Genomic DNA, 22,301 nt, shown 5'->3' with positions numbered 1-22,301 from the left:
TATTTTTTAATGGAATTGTAAGAGCCTGCCTTTTATCTCTTCTGCTATTTAACATTGCCTCATAAATTGTTTTTCACAGCAGTTTTGATTCAGTGTATTGACATGGATTTTCTCTCTCTTTCCTCTCTGTGTTTTGATATGCCAGATGTATCGTTAAGATTACCGGAGAAATGGTGTTGTCATTTCCTGCTGGCATCACCAGACACTTTGCCAACAACCCGTCCCCAGCTGCTCTGACTTTTCGGGTGATAAATTTCAGCAGGTTAGAACACGTCCTACCAAACCCCCAACTTCTCTGCTGGTAAATATGATTTTGCATAAATTTTTCAGAGATATATGTGGCTTAGTACTTTGTACTTAGATGAGGGATATATCTTAGCAAGAGGGTCGCACTATAGTGAAATTACCACCACTCAGATATATTTGTAGATTCAAGCACAGAATTTTTACCAGCTATCAAAATTTGTTGTGGGTGATTGTGTGTGAATGTGTGACTGCATATGCATATACGTGTTTTAATGGCCAACTATCTCAAGTGGTTACAGAGACAGAGTAAGAAAATCTGTATCAGCAACAGTTTGTTCATTGTCTGTTTTACTCATTATCAACAGACAGTGGATGACAATGGTGGGAAATGAGCCAAATAACAAGAATAAAACCCTTTCATTGTATGAGCATCTTTTTATTTTTATTTTATTTCATTTTATTTTATTTTTGAGATGGAGTCTTGCTCTGTTGCCTAGGCTGGAGTGCAGTGGCACCATCTCAGCTCTCTGCAACCTACGCCTCCTGGGTTCAAGTGGTTCTCCTGTCTCAGCCTCCCAAGTAGCTGAGATTACAGGCGCCCACCACCACACCTGGCTAATTTTTGTATTTTTAGTAGAGATGGGGTTTCGCCATGTTGGCCAGGCTGGTCTCAAACTCCTGACCTCAAGTGATCTGCCTGCCTTGGCCTCCCAAAGTGCTGAGATTACAGCCATGAGCCACTACGCCTGGCCTTCTTTTTAAATCAATTGTGTGTGTAGGTGTGACTGTGCATGTGCATATGCATAATAAAGACATCAAATTCAGGTTTAATAGTCAATACAATTTCATTGTAATGATCATTGTTTTGATGGAATTTTACATGTATGACATAAAAGAAACTTATGCAAATATGTTTATATCAATGTAATTTTTCACATTTTCTAACTATTAAACCTGAATTTGATGTCTTTATTATGCATATGCACAGTCACACAAACCCACATGCATGCATGCTATTAAAATGATCAATTATACAAGTTAATTATTTGCAGTGAATGAGCTGAAAGAAGTCTTCTTGACAGCTTCTCCATCAAGTCCTGATGTTCATCTACAAACCTCTCTCTGAAGTGGCCACTTTTTTCTTTACTGCCACCTCCCTTGTCCAAGTGACCACTGTCTTTTCCCCATACCACTGCAATTGCCTTCTCTCCCTGAATCCAATCTTGCCCCTCTCCAATACATTTTAACAGCCAGGTGGTCTTTTGTGAGTAAATCAGGTCTCCTTTGTTCACAACTCCCTGGTGGCTTCGCATTACACCTGTCCCAGAATCTAAACCTGTTACCATTGCCTTTGAGGCCTTGAGTTGTTTACCCTTGTCTGCCTCTCCATTCTCATCTCCCACCATCCTGCCTCAGAATCCTTTTAGCTCCAGCCTGACCTGTCAATCTCAGAAACAGGCTGCATCCTTTCCCACAACAGGGCTTTGTAGTACTTGTTTCCCCTGCCTCGAATACTGTTTCAACCTTCTTCACCTGACTCCAACTCATCCTTTAGTCTCAGCTCTACTCTGCCTCCTGGACTATCCCATTCTCCTCCCCATACCCCCACCAACCAGCCCCAAACTAGTAGCTTGGTGCAAAAGTAATTGCAGTTTCTACCGTTACTTTTAAATGACAAAAACCGCAATTCCTTTTGTGCCAACGTAATAAATTCTGTCCCCTTGTTATTCTCTCTAAAGGTACCCTGTTCTTTTCCTTTGTAGCACTTACTACAGTTAATAATGACATATCTATTTGTGTTTCTTTATTCATCCATCTCCCCCACAAGACTGTGCAAACCGTGAGGGAATGGAAAAAGTCTCTTAATTCGAATTCTTGTTTCAGTTTCCCTCCATGTTTTGGTTGTGCATGTTGAGCCAGTTTATTTTTCAAGGTTCCTCCATCTGAAATTAGGAATTATGTGCCAATATCTTGCCAGTTTGTTTGTAAATATGACTGGTGTCATAGTTACAGCTTTTGTTGCATTTTTAGGCAGTTATGTTGCCAAGTTCTTAGGCATATGTGCAAAAGTTGTATACATATATTAACATACTGGTCTTATACATAGAATCAAATATCACTCAAAGTGGTTTTGCTTAACAAAATATTATGTAGACCCTTAAATTATTATTTGCAAAAGTAAAAAAAAAGAAATAAAATATATCCCATTAATTTGGATCTTATGAACTCTAAATACTTGATCACTGTAACAGGGCTGTGATGAGTGACCCTTTAGTCATCTATAGGCTCTTTAGTTTCGTTATGCAGTGCCACTCCACTACCTCAACCACCACAACCATCCCCAGTTTTTTAAAAAGGCATTGTTGACCAAGCATGATTCTAGATTGCAGTACCAGCCTTTAGTGTCTATCATCAGCCAATTGTTTCCTTAATGTTTACTGAAGAAGACTTCATATGTCACCATGGCCCCTGGAGACATTTCGGTTTGCAATACCTATGACAGGGGCCAAATTGAAATTTACATCTACTTCTTTCTTGTGAAAAATGTTTGCCTGTAAAAAATATGCGGGAACAATTGTCAACTCAAGTATGAGACTGAAGAATGCTCAAGGCTTCTTGAGCATTTAAGAATTCCATCTCTGTGTAAGCATTTGATTGGCAAAGCTTTCTTGAATATTTATTAAAGCAGGTTCTCTAAGAACTTATCACAGACCTATGACAGCTTATTTTGCTATTAATCTCAGCAAATGTATTTCTTTAAAATAGCATTATATAATTGAGGGTTTCCCAATTATTCAAATCTACTTAGTACAAATTAATGACATGTTGCTAGATCTTAATTCTGAACCTCTATTATGGCATGGTGTGAAAGTGTTATTTGTAGAACTGATATGGGCTGGAATCTGGCTCTGTTTCTTATTAGCTGCATGACCTTAAGCAAATTATTTAATTTCACTGACCCTCTGTTACTCTTACCTCCTGCCTGCTTGTATAGCAACAGCTCTGGGAGCTTGGGTAACTTAGATGCTTTTCAATTTAAAAAAACTCAGATAGCCCTTACCAGCATCCCTAGCTCAACTGAAAAGGGGCAAAGTCTTAAGGACCAGGTGTATTTTCCACCCCCTTCCTCCATTTCCAGGGCCAAAGAGCTTTGCCTCATCCTCAATAACCTTATATCCAGGGACAGCAAAACCACACTGGTCACACTGAGACTTGGCCACTCTTTCCTAACAGATCAGTGACAGTTTTAAAGCCCTGGTGTTTTTTACTCAGCTTTCTTGATTTATGAGATTTCTGGAGGCTGAATCATAGCAATTTACTTTTGACCTGTCTTTTCACTTTTTCACTGTATCAGCCTTCTCTCTTCTCAACCCCTAATTTTCTCTCTTTTTTTTTTAACAAGTTTGCTCATCTTTAAAAACAAAGACAATAATTCTTCCTTTGCAGGGTAGATTTTAATGAAATAGTTTATAATGCCTAGCATATAATAGGTGGTTAAGAAACTATAACTACTGTTATTGCACTACATAGGATATTCTGAAAGTGAAGTGTCAGCAAATGTGTGTGACAAGTAACTGAATCACTTGTGGCCTCAGCTTCCTCATTATATGGGAAATGAGTTATATGTTTGTACACTCTTGCCTGATTCTTTTTATCATTGAGATGAGCATTTGCAAGATAGATTGGGTAAGTGGTCTGTGTACAGGCCTCTGAGCAAAGCTAAGACTCTCATAGGGATATAAAACTTCTTAGCTTATAGAGACTCTGCTCTTCTTCTGTATTATAACTACCAAAATTATCATTTAAACTCCAGGATCATCTTATAAGTGAAGTGAAATCTTTGATGATTTAAATGCTCATGGATGAAATATTATGAATGCTGAAAAGGCGGCATGGTAATTTTAGTATCACTCTTTTCTGCTAGTTGGTGATAAAGACCATGTTTACATTTGGCCAAATATTTCACTGGATAATTTCTGAGAAACTACTGGTCAAAGTAATTCAAAAGTAAATAAACATATTCAGTTCCTTAATTGCCTTAACTGACTAATTTAGACAAAGCTGGTTCCGTAGAAAGGGATATTAAGTTTGAGTTAATAAATAATTCACTCTTTAAAGCTCCCAATTATCATCTCAATTAGTTAATATTACTGAGCACTCACTGAGATTGATAGCAACACAGTAGCTCCTCCTCGTGGATATTAATCTACCAACACAATAGCATTCAGAACTGTATTTGTATGAAAACCACACTACTGTTAATAGATTCATAATAATCTCTACAAATTGTCAAAAGATGGCTGTACATATCAGACGACAATTTGCTAAGATGCTTCTTGTGGGTTTTATATTTGTTTTAAGATGCTACTCAATCATTTTTCTTCCCAAATGAACAGTGATAATACACAAAATGATGCCAATACCAAGGAATTCTGGGTAAACATGCCAAATTTGATGACTCACCTAAAGAAAGTGTCTGAACAAAAACCCCAGGCTACATATTATAACGTTGACATGCTCAAATATCAGGTAAGCCTATTTACATGATCAGTATCTCTTCCACATGACATATTTGTTTTCTAAAGTACCTACTATTGAATAAAAGTAACTAAAGTAACACTTCTTTTAACAGTATTTAAAAGCTATAACTCATTTTTTTAAATGCAAACTTTAAAAGACAACTTGGGGACTACTGACAAAAATATTCATGCATATTCTTATTAGTTTAAGCTTACAAGTAAAATATTTTATCACAAAATTAGAGAAATGTGCCACAAAAAAATGAAGTTGCAGAACATTATACTAATTAAGATTATAAGTTTATATTGATAAACAAGATGATTATAATTTTGTTAAGAACATTACTATACTAAAACCTATTATTTTAAATGATTCAATGTACACAATCTGCTTTTGTTTTTCTAGTAAGATAGTCCTATGAAAGAATTCTAATAAAATCTAACATTAAGAAATAGTTCAATAATAAAGGAATGTTTGATACTTACAATATATGAGAACTTTCTTTTTGTATCTAGAATTGCCCTTACCTCAGATTATTGTTGACATAGTAAATAAGCCTGATTCATACCAGGATCCTGATAGTGCCTGAGTCTCTCATTGATTCCCAGCCACTTGACTGCCTAGATTTTTTTTTTTTTTTTTGAGACAGAGTCTCACCCTATCACCCAGGCTGGAGTGCAGTGGCACAATCTTGGCTCACTGCAATGTCCACCTCCTGTGTTCAAGCGATTCTCCTGACTCAGCCTCCTGAGTAGCTAGGAATACAGGTGTGCACCACCAAGCCCTGCTAATTTTTTGTATTTTTAATAGAGATGGGGTTTCACCCTGTTGGCTATGCTGGTCTGGAACTCCTGACCTCAGGTGATCCACCCGCATCAGCCTCCCAAAGTGCTGGGATTACAGGCATGAGCCACCACACCAGCTGACTCCCTAGATTTTTTTAAACTTTTTTATTTTTTAAATTGACAGGTACAATTGTATGTCTGTATTAGGTACAACATGATATTTTGAATATATGTACGTTATGGAATGACTAAACTAACATATGTATTACCTCACATAGTTATTTTTGTGATGAGAACACTTTCCATTCACTTTAGCATTTTTCAGGAATACAGTATATGGTTATTACCTATAGTCACCACCTTATGCAATCAATCTCTTGAATTTATTCCTCTCATCTAACTGAAATTTTGTGTCTTTTGACCAACATCTCTCTAAACAAACCCCCACCCCACCCCACCACCACTACCTCAGCCTCTGGTAACCACCATTCTACTCTCTAATTCTGTAAGATCAACTTTTATTTTTATGTTTATTTTATTTTATTTTATTTTATTTAGTTTTTTGAGATGAAGTCTCGCTCTGTTGCCCAAGCTGGAGTGCAGTGGCACGATCTTGGCTAATAGCAACATCCACCGCCTGGGTTCAAGCGATTCTCCTGCCTCAGCCTCCCAAGTAGCTGGGATTACAGGCATGCACCATCACCCTGGCTAATTTTTGTATTTTCGATAGAGACGGGGTTTCACCATGTTGGCCAGGCTGGTCTTGAACTCCCAGCCTCAGGTGATCCCCATTTCTTGGCCTCCCAAAGTGCCACTGTGCCCAGCCAAGATCAACTTTTAAATATTCCACATAAGAGTGAGATCGTGTGGTATTGGTCTTTCTGTGCCTGGCTCATTTCATTTACCACGTCTTTAATGCATTATAATTTTTGATTAAATATGTTCAGATTATTTTTCTTCAAATGAAGGAAGTTGTACTTTAATAAAAATCAGGACATCTCAAACTTGACTGTATTTCTCAATCAAATGCTGGTTCTGAATTGATGCTAAAAAGAAATATATGTGTATACATATTTAAATAATATAAATATTTATTTATAATATTTACATATACAACCTAGATATATATAAAACCTATACAATCTATAATATATAAAATAACACATTATATTCATAAATATAAATATTTATACAAATATTTTAAATATAAAAATTTATACAAATATTTTAAATATAAATATTTATACAAATATTTTAAATATAAATATTTATATAAATAGTTTTAAATATTATATAAAATATGCAAATATATAAATATGACATATGTGAATATAATATGATATATTATATGTGAATATAATATGATATATGTGAATATAATATGATATATGTGAATATAATATATAATATATGTGAACATATTATATTATATGTGAATATAATATATTGTATATTATATGTAAATATAGGTAGATATCATTATTAAATATACATATATGTATTTTGGGGGGTGTTAGGACCTAGCAGATATATATATTAAATATACTTTTTAAATTTTATTTAATTGGTTTAGAATGCCACCCAGGTATATGTACTTCGTATAAGTTTCTCAAGGGAGTCTATGCATCCTCTGCTTTGGAAAACATTTATTTAAATTGTTGTAAGAAAACCATTTAAAGTGAAATATCTATAAAATGGTGTATTTTCCAGAAATGCAAAAGAATATAATTTTTTCTTGTGAGAATAGTATATACTCTTTGAACATTATGGATAATACTGAAAAAATATATCATATGGCATAAATTCATCACTTACAAATTAAAATATAATAGAAAACACATTTTATTTAACTTTTTCCCAAAATATTTAAATATGCTTAGTGACTGCTTTATGCTTTGGGAGAAATGAAAGGAAATAAGAAAGGAAAACTCTAAATGTAATTTTTTCTCTGAATAAGAAGTTAAATTTCGAGGCAGAAGTTAAATTTCATGTATGGTTTGCATCCCCAAAGTGTGAAAATAAGTTGGCACTTCTTTCCCTTCATGGACTCTAATTATATACACTGCATGTACATCTTCACTTCAGATAAAAAAATTTTTTAAATTATTAAATCCTATAGAGTTTTTTCATTTCCATATTTGTTATTAAGTAAATCTAGAAATTAGAATTCACCTATTGCAGTATGAGCTTTGTGTAAAGTATTAAAGTGTAGGTAAGGGCTGGGCACGGTGGCTCATGTCTGTAATCCTAACACTTTGGGAGGCTGAGGCATGAGGATCACTTGAGCCCAGGAGTTCGAGACTAGCCTGGGCAACATAATGAGACCCCATCTCTACTTTTTAAAAATAAATAAATAAAGTGTAGGCAAGATACTGAATTCTAGAATTAAGTCAGCTTTCTAATGGCCACTGACCTCAGGTGCTTAATATCCCAGAACTTCAGTTTCCTCGTCTACAAATAAGGGTAATAATGGTATCTACCTATTTTATAGGTTGCTATAAGAAGCTAATAATAACCTAATATATTTCAAAGTACTTTGTGAAATGTCAACAGTCCTAGACTTGCCGTTTTATTTTAACGTGTTCTCTGAGGAATCCCTTTTGCTGTTGTTTAGCTGTGTTTTTGTTATTGTTTTTCAACAATGCAAGGAATTGGGTGGAGAAGCACAACTAGCATTTTGTGGAAATTGCCCTTAAATCGCAGCATGTTTAGTTTCTGGCCTGATAGCATCCCCCCAGAAATTGGGACGATCAAAAACACATTTTCATATATCCAGAAAGCACCTCCCCAGGTAGAGGAACTATAATCAGGTTGAGAACTACTGCTGAGGACACAGTCCAGAAAAAGTGGTGGGGGAGGGGGATTCTGCTCTGCTTTTGATCTGCTTTAGTTAATAGATTTCTTAATAAGTATTTGCCTGCAGAAAGCATTATGCTGCCAATAATATTTAAAGTTTAAAAACTATAATGATTAACTAGCTTAAATTGTCATCAAAAGCCATATCTGTCATTTTATAAAAGAATCCATTTGGGGGCTTGTTTCTGCCACAACCACTCCTGCCTTGAGAGTTCAGTCTACCTTCAGGACCCTTCTCCATGGTGATCATATGTGCAGGCATTTCCTAGACAGTTGTTTATATCCTTCAAAATCAGCAAAGCTCATCACACTCCATGAATAAAAATCCAAGGGCATAGACACCACTCATCTGATCCCTGCAATGTACATGTACTCGTGAGAGGTGACTTTCTTAAACACCTTTTCACCACCATAATGAACGATCGAGAAATTCCAACACTGTGAATTTTTCACTGTGGACCCAGAATTCACATCAATATTATTGTATTTAGATAAATGTTTGTTGATTCTTCAAACCTGGCTTTTTCTTGGTCAAGCTCACAGCTGATTCTAATTAGTATCGACAGTAGATTCTAGCACTGTAGCACTTCTAGCTAAAGGAATCCCAAAGGAAGTAAAAACTAGAAGTAACTTCCATTTACTCCCTTTGGGATTTGCCAAAGCAAGGCCTTGAAACCAGGTGTGAAATCCCAAAGGAGTAATAATAACCTACCCTAGTCTAACTCACTGGTTTGTTGTTGAAGAGCAAATATGGTAAGAATATTAATAGGTGACATTTATCAAAATGTAATTCCTAGTGTGTGCTAGGCATCCTGCTGAGTGTTTCACAAAAGAACACCTCCTTCAATCTTCCTGACAACCCTATGGGTAAATATTATTGTTGTAATTCCCATTTAGCGGATGAGGGAAGTACAGAAGTTCAGAGAGGTTCTGAGCTAGGGACTTGTCCAAGATCACTCAGCTTGTTAAGTAGAGTTGCAGAATCAGAACTCACACCTGGGACTGTCTAGCTTCCTGGCCTCAGCTCCTGGCCAGCATGCTATTCCACCTCCTTAACTGACATAAAGTGTACTAAAAACTCCAAAGTGCCACCGAGACTCTAGTAGCTGCTTTCGTGTTTTTAGTCTGTAACAGTTTACTTGAAGCACCCAGCTCTCTCACAGCACGCTTCCCGGTGCCTCTCACTAATGGTTGCTTGTGAGCAGCATAAACAACATATGACATTTTGTTTGATGTCTAAGAACATCCCTGTGGGAGAAAATCCTAGCTTCTGGTTTTGTTTCAGATTAATGGTCCAGACTTAAATATTCTCTTTCCTGTCGTTCGGCAAGGTGTCTGCCCAGGGCATTCAGTCCACACCTCTGAACCTGGCAGTGAATTGGCGATGTGAGCCTTCAAGCACTGACCTGCGCATAGATTACAAATATAATACAGATGCAATGACGACTGCTGTGGCCCTCAACAATGTGCAGTTCCTGGTCCCCATCGACGGAGGAGTCACCAAGCTCCAGGCAGTGCTCCCACCAGCAGTCTGGTATGAAGCCTCCTATTCTCTCCACCAAAGGGCTCCTCTGGGTCAAGAGGTCACAGACTCCTTAGCACTTGTGTGTCCTGTAGGAGGAGATGACAGCAGGCCTGTGTATTAGGGTTCAGGGCAGGAAATAGAAACCACTGGTAGCTATTTTAAGCAAAAACTAATTCAACAGGGACTTCAATGCTTACACAGTGGTGGAAGTGCTAAAGGAACAGGCTGGATCTCCGAAAATGCCTCCCGGAGCTCTGCAGAACTGGCCTGCCACAATCCCGGGAAGGAGAGAAAGTAGGCGGCTACCGGTAGAACCACTGAATTCAGGAAGCAACAGCTGTAATTCCGATCCTAGGACCAGCAAGCTCCTATTGGTACCTCCTTAAGTGCTTCTTGGCACCCACAAACTAGAGGCTAGAGTGGACTCCTGTTGTTAGAAGATCCCCACATCTGAGTTAGATTGCTGATCAGAGGAAAACAGTCAAGAAAGCTGCAGGAGAATGGCCTCTGCCTCCCTTCTGTCTTCTAAATCTCAAACCGTGCATGCAATTGGTAAACCTAATTTGTACCTAGGACCCTAACTGCAAAGGCCTCTGAGAAATGTAGTGTTTCATTTTGTAGCCTCTGAACTATAAAAAGGCACACTAGAGAAGGTATGGGACTAGAAACTGAATAGATACATTGTGCCTATATCATCTATAATAAAGGACTTGTTCTAGAAAGAGCATTTCACTTTTTCCATACGACTGTCAGAAGCAAAAAGTGGAATTTGCTTTAAAAATGAATGTCAGCCAGATCATGACCCCAATTTAAATTACCTTAATTAATTGATTAACACTCCTATCTATCTTCCCATGTATCTGTCTTAGCAGATTTATTTTTAAAAAATTTAATTCTACTTTGTCCTCTCAATGTTCATCTCATGGTGTTCTGGCTAGTTACAATAAGGACAGAGAAAAAAGAGATTTATGTATGTCTGGGAGGGGAGCGAGAGAGACAGGGAATTTTTAAATTGTAGTGAAACTTTTCAAGCTCTATTTTTAAAAATTGATACTATCCAGGAAAAAAAACATGGCATCCACTAAACAAAAACTCTTGGATATGCAAAAAAACCTTTTACCTAATTTATTTTTAGGAATGCTGAACAACAGAGAATATTGTGGAAGATTCCTGATATCTCTCAGAAGTCAGAAAATGGAGGTAATGGAATCACAAGCTTATTTTATTTAACATGTAAAGCTAAAATGGCTTTAGGTATTTGCCAACTATTACCCAAAACATGTAGCAATAAAAACAAACAGAATATTTCACTCCATTTTTGCATTTATTTATTTCAATTAATAAAAGCAAATAGTTCTTCAATGAATTCTCTTTTTCCCCTTTTCTACAGACTCCACATTAAACAAACTATCATTTAGGCCTCTTAAGGAGGCATGTTTCCATCCTGTGTCAGATTCCACGCTCCCTGATTAGATATTTTTCACTCTCCTCAGATATTAATCATAGGTTGGAAAATACAAGGGCTTCCAAGTAGCACGTCTTCAAATTTTGAGGTACCATCTCATGGAAGCACACTTTTACCAGTGTGCAAATAGAATTGCTCATAATATTCAATGATAAACTCATTTAATCACCATTTTGTCAAAGAATGGTGTCTGATTTTGTACATTAACTTTTGAATGCAACCTCCAAAATTATATCCGAAATATTATGTTGACTGTTACCTTGTAATAATGTGTTTTGTTTTAGGGGTGGGTTCTTTGTTGGCAAGATTTCAGTTATCTGAAGGCCCAAGCAAACCTTCTCCATTGGTTGTGCAGTTCACAAGTGAGGGAAGCACCCTTTCTGGCTGTGACATTGAACTTGTTGGAGCAGGGTATCGATTTTCACTCATCAAGAAAAGGTTTGCTGCAGGTAAATGAGTATCTTGATTTTTTCATTTGCGAAAATAATGTTGCCTTGGCTACTCTTAAGAGGAATAGGTTGTGATTTTCTCATCTTTTTCCTCCACCTCTTTCCCACTCCCAACCCCCATCCCAATTAGAAAACAAACCAATTATTGAATGAAGTAGAAATAGGACAATGCACTAGAAATCAGAAGTCAGGAGGCTCTGACTTCTAACTCTGTTTCTTAAGTGGGGCTAGTGGTTCCCATTATGTAGATGTATATACTCAGGTTAATAGAGTAAATCCTACTTTTATTATATTGACGAACAAGACTAATACTTTTTGCCTTTTATTTTTATTTTTATTTTTTGGTGAGACGGAGTCTCTCTCTGTTGCCCAGGCTGGACTGCAGTGGCGCGATCTCTGCTCACTGCAAGCTCTGTCTCCCGGGTTCACGCCATTCTCCTGCCTCAGCCTCCCGAGTAGCTGGGACTACAGGCGCCCACCACCACGCATGGCTAATTTTTTGTATTTTAGTAGAGACGGCGTTTCACCGTGTTAGCCAGGATGGTCTTGAACTCCTGAGCTCGTGATCCGCCCACCTCGGCCTCCTAAAGTACTAGGACTATAGGCGGTGAGCCACCGCACCCAGCCTTGCCTTTTAATTTATCTCCCACCTGAAAACTTTTTGTTCTCTGACAGGACTTCACAGAGTTTAGACTTGTCAGATTTAGCTGAGATCTGGGAGAATCTATTTTTCACTTTAATAACAAACTCAAAGAATCTAGGCCACAGATCAAAACTGGTCACCCATAAGCTGAATGTGGCCATGAGACAGGTTTTATTTGGCACAAACAATGGGGTTTTATTTTGTTTTTCAATTGGGGGAGAGGCACTCTCTAATACTAGAGCGATTATACTTTTCAGTGATTTGCTGGGATAAATCCTGGTTTTTTTATGTCTATTGTACTGATGTAATTATTAATTATACCCTTTTCGCTCTCAAAAATGATCCAAATTGGAATATAAGTTATATGAGCACCCTTTCTAACATAAGTTGGATTCTCACATCCAGAAATAAATCTCCCAATCTATTCTGGGCAAACCCCAAACCTCTGCAAATTGTTGATCTATGGAAATGTGAAAAGGCAACTAGCTGATCTGAAAAACTGAAAATTGATTTGGAAACTTTATGTATCTTTTATTCGTATTGTACCTCTAAAGTATGCAGTATCTGGCTCCTAGGGGTAGGGAAGGAGGAATAGAAATGTTACCCATATAATAATTACATTATTGAACTACCAGATAACCTGTTGACATGTTGTTTTGTTTTGCAGGAAAATACTTGGCAGATAACTAATGAAATCTTATGCAAGGATTTGGAGGATTCATATAATGGAGAACTGATGTATGAGAAACAGGTTTTAATTTTGGTTTGATGAAAACAAACCAATATCTGCACTTGGGATATATCAGGTGGAAAGTCAGTGGCTTTCATCTGTGATTTCCCTCACACACTACCATGATGACCAGTCCTACAGTATTTACTTCTAGGTGTAATATTGTTAATGGTTTTAAAATGTAATTATTGTATTTGTAAATTGTACTCTCATTCCAGTAAGGCAGTTAGACACTTGAGTTTTAGCATTTTACCATTCCTGAAATGGATGTAATTTAAACTGTGGTATGTAAATTTAATAGTAGTATTGTTGAATGGCACAATGCTTACAGAGGTAGATTGCATTTTGTCAATATATAAAATTTAAATATAATATGGATAGCTGTCATAAAGGGGGTGCCACATATTAAAGAAACTTAAGTGGAACCAGAAGAAAAAGAAACAAACTTACTTTTCTTCAATGCTTAGTATGTTTTACTCTAGTGCTAAATAAAAATTCTATCTTCAAATGTTTAGTGGGTTAAATTGAGAAACTATTTCAGAAAAAAATTCTAAGGTTACAGCATATTCAAAGAAAAGCATTAGTTACCACTTTTTAAAAAGCTTTTTTTTCAAACTGCAAATTTCATAAAAATGCAAACTGTGTAAACAGGGCCTCTTATTTTTATAACTTGTGTAAAAAGGGAAAGCAATTCATATTTAAAGTTTAAGTATATTAAATTATAATCAAGAGTAAAGAAGATGTTGAAGTCTTAACTACTTGCCCCTCTCTACAGTTTCGCAAATGTGGGGATTGCTGAATAATCAGTCAGACTAAAACCAAAATTGTGATTTTAAGATTTCAAGACTTTCCATAGTTGAACTGGTTAAGAATTTTTGCTTAATTACTCTGAATAGATGATCTTACTCATCCAGTATGGGGGAATGATACCTCGCGTCTTCCTCTTTACCCACAGGAATCAAAACGCTGAGACTGAGAATTTTAGGGAAAAAAAAAGTCCCCTGTTTAGATCCAGAAGGAGAGTTTTAATCATTGTTTATATCATTTGAGAATGAAAAAATAAGCTTTATAAATGAAATTCTATTCACATTATTGTGTAATAAATTTCCTTTCGGATGATTAGGATTCATTGTATAAAACTGTAAATCTTTGCCATTCTTGGAGAAGCAAAAGGAGAGTTATCAAAAATGTATGTCATTTCATCGTTGCAAGGTATAATAAAAACTGTAATTATTCAATCTGGCCCTGCCATATGAACATTTAGAAAGACAAACTTCTTCGGGAGTCTCAGTTGTAAAACCTTCCCTCATTAAGATCTGAAAATGTTAGTCTTCCTTTAAGTCATAGAACTTATTTAAACATAAACCAATTTCTATTACAGGTTATGCTATTAAATAGCTGTAATTATTAAGTGATTATTTTTATAATTAGTTGTTAAATTTCATTTTACACCCACTCAAATTTAACAAAGAATCTTTAGCCCCTTTAAATTTTAGAATTAAATTAAATTTTTAAAGTCTTACTTCTAAAATGAGATTGTGACTGGCAATTGTTTACAGTGAAACTTTTTAAATTAATCTTTATACTCCTCTATCAGTGCTTGCTACCAAGGGAATGTCCAAAATGATTTGTTTTACTATGGGAAAATTCTTACTATTTAACAAACTCTCAGTTGGCCCCCTACAGCAGTCTGGTGTTGAAGTTTCTTTGAACGAACTAATTAATATACTCATTTTATGTAAAGGTATCCAATTTGATTTTGAAACCAAAATAGAAAATGCAAAACTCTAAATTCCATGAAACATGGAATTTATGACACCAAAATCAATGGAGAGTAAGCAGCAGCAAACTGAGAATTATCCAGCATATGAATATAACAATGTGTTTTTAAGTAATCAATTCATTTAAAAAATTGAATATTAATACAAAGCATATTAAAAACGTGTAACTATTACTGGTTCTCATGTCTTTGTATTTATATTTTATTTTGTTTTATTTTGTATAGATCTAGAATGAATTAGTAATTAAACACAAGGGTTTTTTCCCAAAAAATAATTTTACTGATTTTTAAAAATTTAATTAAAAACATAGATTACAGTAATCTCTAACATTATTCAAATCTTTCTAGGGACTAAATTAGAAACTATGAAGAAATCCTATAATCTCTTAACTGGTCTTTATGGAACAGAATGGGAGTCAACAATTTCAAAATGATTGAACTGTGAATAACCAGAACCTCAATAGAAAATGTATCCCTTCACCTTTCAGAAAAGAGATCAAATAATAACACAATAAGCTGGTATCAGGGATTTGCATTTTGACATTTTGTTGCTTCTTTTTAATTTTGTAGATTATAATCTCCTGTTACATCTATATCCACAGTACTGTAGAATAAGAATTCATGTCCTGAAAATGGTCCCAGGCAATGAAAGAGTCTCAGTTATCAAAGACATTAAGTCAGATTCATTTATTCATTTTATTCCTAAGTCAGAATAAAATGAACTAGTAGGTATTAAAACTATTTTCAGTACTAGGGGTTAAAACAAAAAGAAATTGTTCTAGTTAACCAGAACACCATTTCCTGAACGTTATGATCTTTAAAAGGTTCTGCTTTAGCAAGATAAAAAGTATAAATGATGCTACTTTATTTTGGCAACATGGAAATTTTGTTTTTCTTTTCCAATAAAATCCATATTTTCGTGAAATTTTTAAAAATAAATTTTTATCAAGAATTAGTCTGAATTTTATCATAATTGAAATTTATAATTACTAAGAATTAAATTTTTAATCACTTTTAAAGCTGTGTTCTTCTCTACACCCACAGCCAAAATGGAAATTCACTGTATGGTATTTGGGAATATATTTCACCTGTAAAAGAAAGAATGTCCACAATTCAAATGGTTTTGAGTTAATAGATAAGAATCCCTCAGTCAAACTACAGAATTTTTTTTGTTTTATATATTCTTAGTCAGCAAAGTGTTTGAGCTATAATTACAAATATTTCCATTTCTAAATCTTCTTTTAGAAAAGCAGATAACTATCATACCTTGGCTCTGCCACTGACTCCTGCCATATGATATTGGACAAGTCACTGCCCTTTTCAGTTTCTCATCTTTAGAATGGGGAGTTGAGATTGCCAGTGGTTTTCAAGCTTTTCTTAACAGCAGGGCTTTTTTTCTAATAAAATTGCACATGGAATCCTGGTAGGCAAAACAGCTCAAAGCAATGCAGGAGTTTCTCCAACAGTTTAAATCGGGGCTCCCCAGAGCATGGTTTAAATACCATAACAGTACACAATGATCTATCATGTGTCTTCCAACTCTGAAGTTCCACAGTTGTAATTTACTCAGATAAACCACCTTTTGAGGCTTTATAAGCAAACTTGTAAAATCACAGTAGTTGAATGATATACAATAAAAATTGACAGAGTGTTTACCACGTACCAGTCACTAGAGATATTAGCTCATTTAATCCTCTTATCCATCAAAAAATTGTAAGTACTCTTTTTAATTCCTGTTTTACAAGTGATGACACTGAGGCTTAAATAGAATAATCTCCCCAAAATGACACGGCAGCTGAAAGTAACCCAGCTATTCTGACTGCAAAGGAAACGCCTTAATTGCTTTGTCCATCCTGAACAAAACAATCTGTTTTATGTCACTATACATACTCCATTTGAATGCCAAGGTAGAAGGCACCATGAAAAACCATTACCAAAATAAGGATAATTCCAATAACAAAACTGTCAAAAAAGAATCACTGCTTCTCAAAATATGATTTGTATCATCACTTATTAATGTTTTGTATCATCACTTATTAATGGTTTTGGCTTGGTCACCACTATGCCTGGAAGATAGTAGGCACTGATAAACATCGTTAAACACCGTAACAACACAAAATGATCTACCACATGTCAATGTCTTCCATCTCTGAAATTCCATGATTCGACTTTACTCAGATATACCACCTTTTGTGGCATTATAAGGAAACATGTATAATCAAGTTCATACAAGCTATACACAGTATGCATCGATAAATTTGTATTGACGGCATAAAATTCTAGGGATGAGATTTGGGAATATACATTTTGATAAGTGCCCCAAATTTGAGAATCATTGCTCTAGTAGATCTCTAAGGTCCTTCTTAGTTCTGACATTATATCAGATTTTAAGCATTAAATTCTAAGATGAAAACCATTTTTCTAGTCAGTTTATTTTTCATTCAGTCCACTTAATTTCCTCCAATCTTAAAAAATTTTTTTCCCTAGGAAAATCCCTATCTTTTTCTTAAAGTTACTCTGTTATACTATCTCAGTCTCAAAGTAGCCTGAAATGCATTTTCTCATTTTCATATTTCTGTCCTTTTCTCCAGTGTCTTAAAAGACTTGAAGTAGAAGGGAAGTTGCAAGCTGTTATTTATTCAAATACAAAATCCTAATCAATGTTTCCTTCTTTGCAAGGGACATTCAGATCTCTAACTTGTGAGTTGAACCTATTTATTTTGTAAGTTTTTGACTTTACAAACATGTGGTAGCCTCATTCTAAAAGAGTTGCACGAATATTTTTTCTCAAAATAACCACAGGCTGTAAATTAAATTGAACAATACAGTAAAATATGCAGATACATACTAAACAGATGAGTGTGTGTGTATGTGTCTGTGTTTAAGCTTTTCCTTTTCCAAAAGATTATACATTTGAGCAAAATCCCACCCAGTCTAAATGTACTCATTTTGCCACCTGGTTTTCTGATCAGCAATTTTTTTAAAAAATGGAAGCGTTACATTATATTTAATAATATCAAAACAAGAGTGATCTCTAAATATAGCTTTGAAAGTTAATATAATATGATGTGTCCATGCAATGAGTCAAATCAGATTGTTGATATAAATGAACAAATCAATCCAAGTTACATTGATTAAAGGGACTATTCGGATGACCAGCCTCACCATCTTTTACTTTGTGCACTTTCCTCTTAAGGTTTTATTGTATTTTCCCTGCTCCTTTAGGCTTTTTTTTTCATGTGGAAAACAGTATCTAAATGCCATTCTCTCACTTATGAATTAAATATGGCTACCATTAATGTTCCTTTTTGTCGGTGGAGTGTATGGAAGGAAAATGAGATAGGAGTACATTGCTTAAGTCTCTAAATATTAAAAACAACAACAAAACACTTGCCTTTCTCTTGTGTCATTGCTTCAATGTTCTGTCATCTTCTGCAAGCTAGAGTTGCACTGCTGACATCTAATTAAGATCTAAGTATCTTTCATGAAGGAATGTCAAATGTAAAGTCTGTTGAGTTGACCATGGTGAACCTCTTGATTGGCGCTCACGTTTAATATCTGATTTCTCTCCTAAATGGGTATGTCTATGAGGAAAAGACACCTATTTGTTGACATTGACCATGGGTATAATAATTTATTCTCTAGGTTTAACTTCTAAAATTATTTTTCCTTTGATTTCTAACTGCCTCCTTCTATCCCTAGAGTAATACCTTGCCTACCTTAAATACATCTTTATCCTTGTAAAAAATGTTTTGGCAAAAAGCAAATATATTTTTAAATGTCCTGTAATGTTTTAAAGAAAAGAAGTAAAGTGTATTTGGGCTATGCTCACCAATATTCCAGTATTTTACAAATTGTGTTCTGCAAGATGTTCGTTGTAGTCTGAGAACAAATGGTACTATACTATAATTCTCTCTCCTTGGACATTGACAATAAATGTTAGTGTTTTAATGAAGCTTAAGAAAGTTATTGAATCAGGTAAAAAAAAATTTTTTCTAAGCACACCTTGAGAAACCTTTGGAAAAGTTTTCTTTTAACACTAGTTTATATATCCTTCAATAATTGTAAATAAAATAACCAGGAATGCTTTGAAAAAAATGCTTCTGGAATTTTGTTTTAATTTTAAGAGAATTCCTGTCATTTCAAATGAATTGTTATCTATTTTAAATTTCATTAGTATCTCTTAGTGAATTTAACTTTATCATCTAAAATATTCAAAACAAAACAATAAAATTATTTTAATTGTTTTTGTATTGTTTTTAAGGCTTGCACCTATGACCAGCATATCAGACCCCTATCTGTTGAAGATGTTTCCAATTCTTTGCCGTGTGGAATTAATGCCAGTGAATAATCTCCAGTAACGTTTTACTAAACAGCTTTAGGAAACTGAATCATGATAGATCAATGTTGGCAGTATTTTTACATCAGCTTGTCAGAAATTATATTAAAAACACTTTGGGGAAAGCTAAGAGCAGTGCACTGTTTAGCACAGATTTTGTAAGATTCTATACTCTTTTAATGAGCATTTCACAGGCTTTTTTTTTTGCAGTTTTTTTTTTCTTTTTTTGCTTTGCTTTACTTTGCCAATCAGTTACTTTTATACCAAATTAACGAAGTTTCTTTGAAAACTTCCTGGTTAAATTGTCTGTTATCATATAGAAAAGAATCAAACTGAATCACTTTACATTTCTCTAAAGATAGTTCAGTTTTTAATCCATCCGGAGTTTGTGAATCAGCCTGATAGATCATAAGCCATTTATAATTTTTAAACGTTCCATTGAATGAGTATATCATAGAAATGTTAATTCCATCTCGTTCATTCAGTTTTATATTACTTTTATGACTTCTTTTTCTCGCAAAGTAAATGCTTGATGTTATTCATTCACCATCACTCTAAGGTATTTTAAATCATACAACAAGTAACTATCACAAGAACCACTGTCCCAAGATCCAAAGTCAGATTTTTTTTCCTTTTCAAGTTGCTAGAATGATAATTCATATAGCTGTGTTCATTTTTCAGGTCAGAATTTAGTTCTTGCTTTGTTAAATGGACATACATGAAAGAGATTGGCTCCTATCTAATTCATATTCTCTCTCTCTTTATCTCTCTCTCTCTCTCTCTCTGTGTGTGTGTGTGTGTGTGTGTGTGTCTCTTTCCTCTCTGTCTAAGGGGAATTGGAAAATTGCTGCTGAATAATTTTTCTTGAAAAAGCCAAGTGTTGATATGATGATATATTAATCTTATCTATGAACAGAGCTTCACCACAGGCCAAGCAGTAACGTATACAGCTGGCTTTTTAAGCTGTTTGAACACTATTGTTTTCGATTAAAAAGAGTTTTTGTTTGTTTTTCACTTGTATAGTAAAAGATCATATGAATTAAATACTCGGATATTAATTTTCATTCCTACTAAGTGGCCATGTAAGGCATTGATTTTTTTTAAACTTGAACAATACAAGAATCTAGGAATCTCAGAAAGATTTTGCTGTGTTTCTATAGGTAATGAAATCCTGTCAATTAAGGAAAATGCTGTGTGTAATTTGATTTGGTGGTAGCCTTTATTTAGAGCTCTCTTTGATCTATGTAGCAAAAATACACTAAATTTCTTTTTAATCTTGTACTAAGTACATAATTTCACAAAAATACCTTGGGCATAAAATATTTACAAAACTGTGAATTAAAATACTCAAGATACTTTTAAAATTTAGTCAAAATGTTGATTCCCAGCCTTTTTCCTACACGTCTATTTCAAAAGAGTATACTTTTTTCTGACAGCCGTTACTGCTTAGTCTGTAATGAAAGCTTTACTGCTTCTATGCTGTGCTCAAGAGAAAACCAACAACGCAAGCGAAGACTTGCTCCTTCACAGAATTGCAGCAAAGCTCTCTGCTGGGCAATGGTGACAGGAAAGTGTATAATTGACTTGTTGAAGATAATCATGAGACCATCTTAACATTACTTGACTTATAAGTTAGAAATAGTATGTATATCACTTTTTGTAAATAATAATTTTTGTAAACGTTTTTTGTCCATAATTTTCCCAATCACCTATTTCACAAAATCCTGAATATGCAATTATTTATTATGAACATTACTGCAACTAGGGCTCCCATTCCAGAACAAAGTTTAATTCTATATGTAAATTGTTACTGAAATGTGATTTCTTTTTCTGGAAAATAAATGAAAAATATGAAAATAAATTGAATTGTGAATATCTTTTGCTGTCAGCCTCTTAAAATTTTACCTGCATTTCTGGAAAACTTCATTCCATGTTTAGGGTAGGGATGGTGGGTCAAAGGTCTGTCAAAGGTCAAGGGTTAAGAGTTAGACAAATCTCAGCTCTGTGATTTAAATATCGACTTGAGCATGTTACTCAACGATTCTACATTTCCTTATCTTAAAAAAAAAAAAGAGTAATGTCCCCTATGTCATAGTCACTGAACAGATTCAATGAGATAATGTTTATCCATCACCTAGCAGTTCCTATCTAGTTCATAGTAGATATTCAATCAACAATCCTTTCCTGTTCTTATCTTTCTGTGAGTAGAGATTGGGATGGGCAAAAATATCTATTTCTCTTCTTCCAACACTATCCTAACACTGTGCTCCACCGGAATCCCAATGTATTACTGTCAGCTAATGCTAATTGCAGCAGGACACTCATCAAGAGCCATGCCCTTGGCTAGATGCTTGGAGGCATCTTGTTTCTGCTTCCAATGATTGCCCACTACAGGAGGGTCCCTATAGTGTTTATTTTGTTTGCTTTTGGTTTGGGGAGGCCCAGTGGGCTTAGGCTAGGGATAGTCGCTAAAGAAGAGGAAAGGCCCATTCATACCAGCAGGTAGGTCCTCAACCCCAAACAGCCTCATTTCAAAGCTTCTTAGACATTAACAGGCTCAGAAGAGTCTTGTTAAGGAAAGCGAAGGAACCCAGCCCGGTTTGTAATACACTGGAGTTAAGACCATGAGTTTCAGGGGCCGTGGGCATATTATTTAACATTTTAGAATCTCAATTTTCCAAATCCTTTAAAGGGAAAACATTCCTTTCTTGACAGAGTTATTGGGACGACTAAATCCCAACGTTTGTCGGTATTTGGGGTATCTGGCCAATGTAAGTGCTCATTTACCTCCACATTCCACCGCCTGTGCCTTGGAGGGGGAACGTGCGAAGCAGCGTTAGGGGCCGGGGAAAGGGCAGGGCTACTTTACTTTGTCTTTGCGCTTCGGATTTCCTGTGCTAGGAAACCGCAGCATTTCCCACTCCTGCCCCTGATGTCTGCGGGAAAAGGAACTTGATGAGGG

The 22,301-nt window shown here is 35.2% G+C and overlaps 1 protein-coding gene across 39 annotated transcripts in view; it reads left to right on the top strand.

The window, feature by feature from the left end:
* The window catches only part of SGIP1 (SH3GL interacting endocytic adaptor 1), a 216,292-nt gene extending 197,045 nt beyond the window's left edge, over positions 1 to 19,247 (top strand). For all 39 annotated transcript variants that reach the window (XM_063697907.1, XM_063697898.1, XM_063697857.1 and 36 more), the window contains 6 exons: positions 146 to 301; positions 4,644 to 4,776; positions 9,740 to 9,942; positions 11,069 to 11,133; positions 11,683 to 11,847; positions 13,158 to 19,247. In XM_063697907.1, coding sequence (XP_063553977.1) covers positions 146 to 301; positions 4,644 to 4,776; positions 9,740 to 9,942; positions 11,069 to 11,133; positions 11,683 to 11,847; positions 13,158 to 13,180 — 745 coding nt within the window. In that variant the 3' untranslated portion in view covers positions 13,181 to 19,247. The remainder of the gene's footprint in view (positions 1 to 145; positions 302 to 4,643; positions 4,777 to 9,739; positions 9,943 to 11,068; positions 11,134 to 11,682; positions 11,848 to 13,157) is intronic.
* The last annotated feature ends 3,054 nt before the right edge of the window (positions 19,248 to 22,301 follow it).

The sequence above is a fragment of the Gorilla gorilla genome, chromosome 1 (assembly GCF_029281585.2).
Source record: "Gorilla gorilla gorilla isolate KB3781 chromosome 1, NHGRI_mGorGor1-v2.1_pri, whole genome shotgun sequence".
Taxonomy (NCBI): domain Eukaryota; kingdom Metazoa; phylum Chordata; class Mammalia; order Primates; family Hominidae; genus Gorilla; species Gorilla gorilla.
The sequence above is the reverse complement of the archived record's forward strand: the minus strand, read 5'-3'. Positions and strand labels throughout refer to the sequence as shown.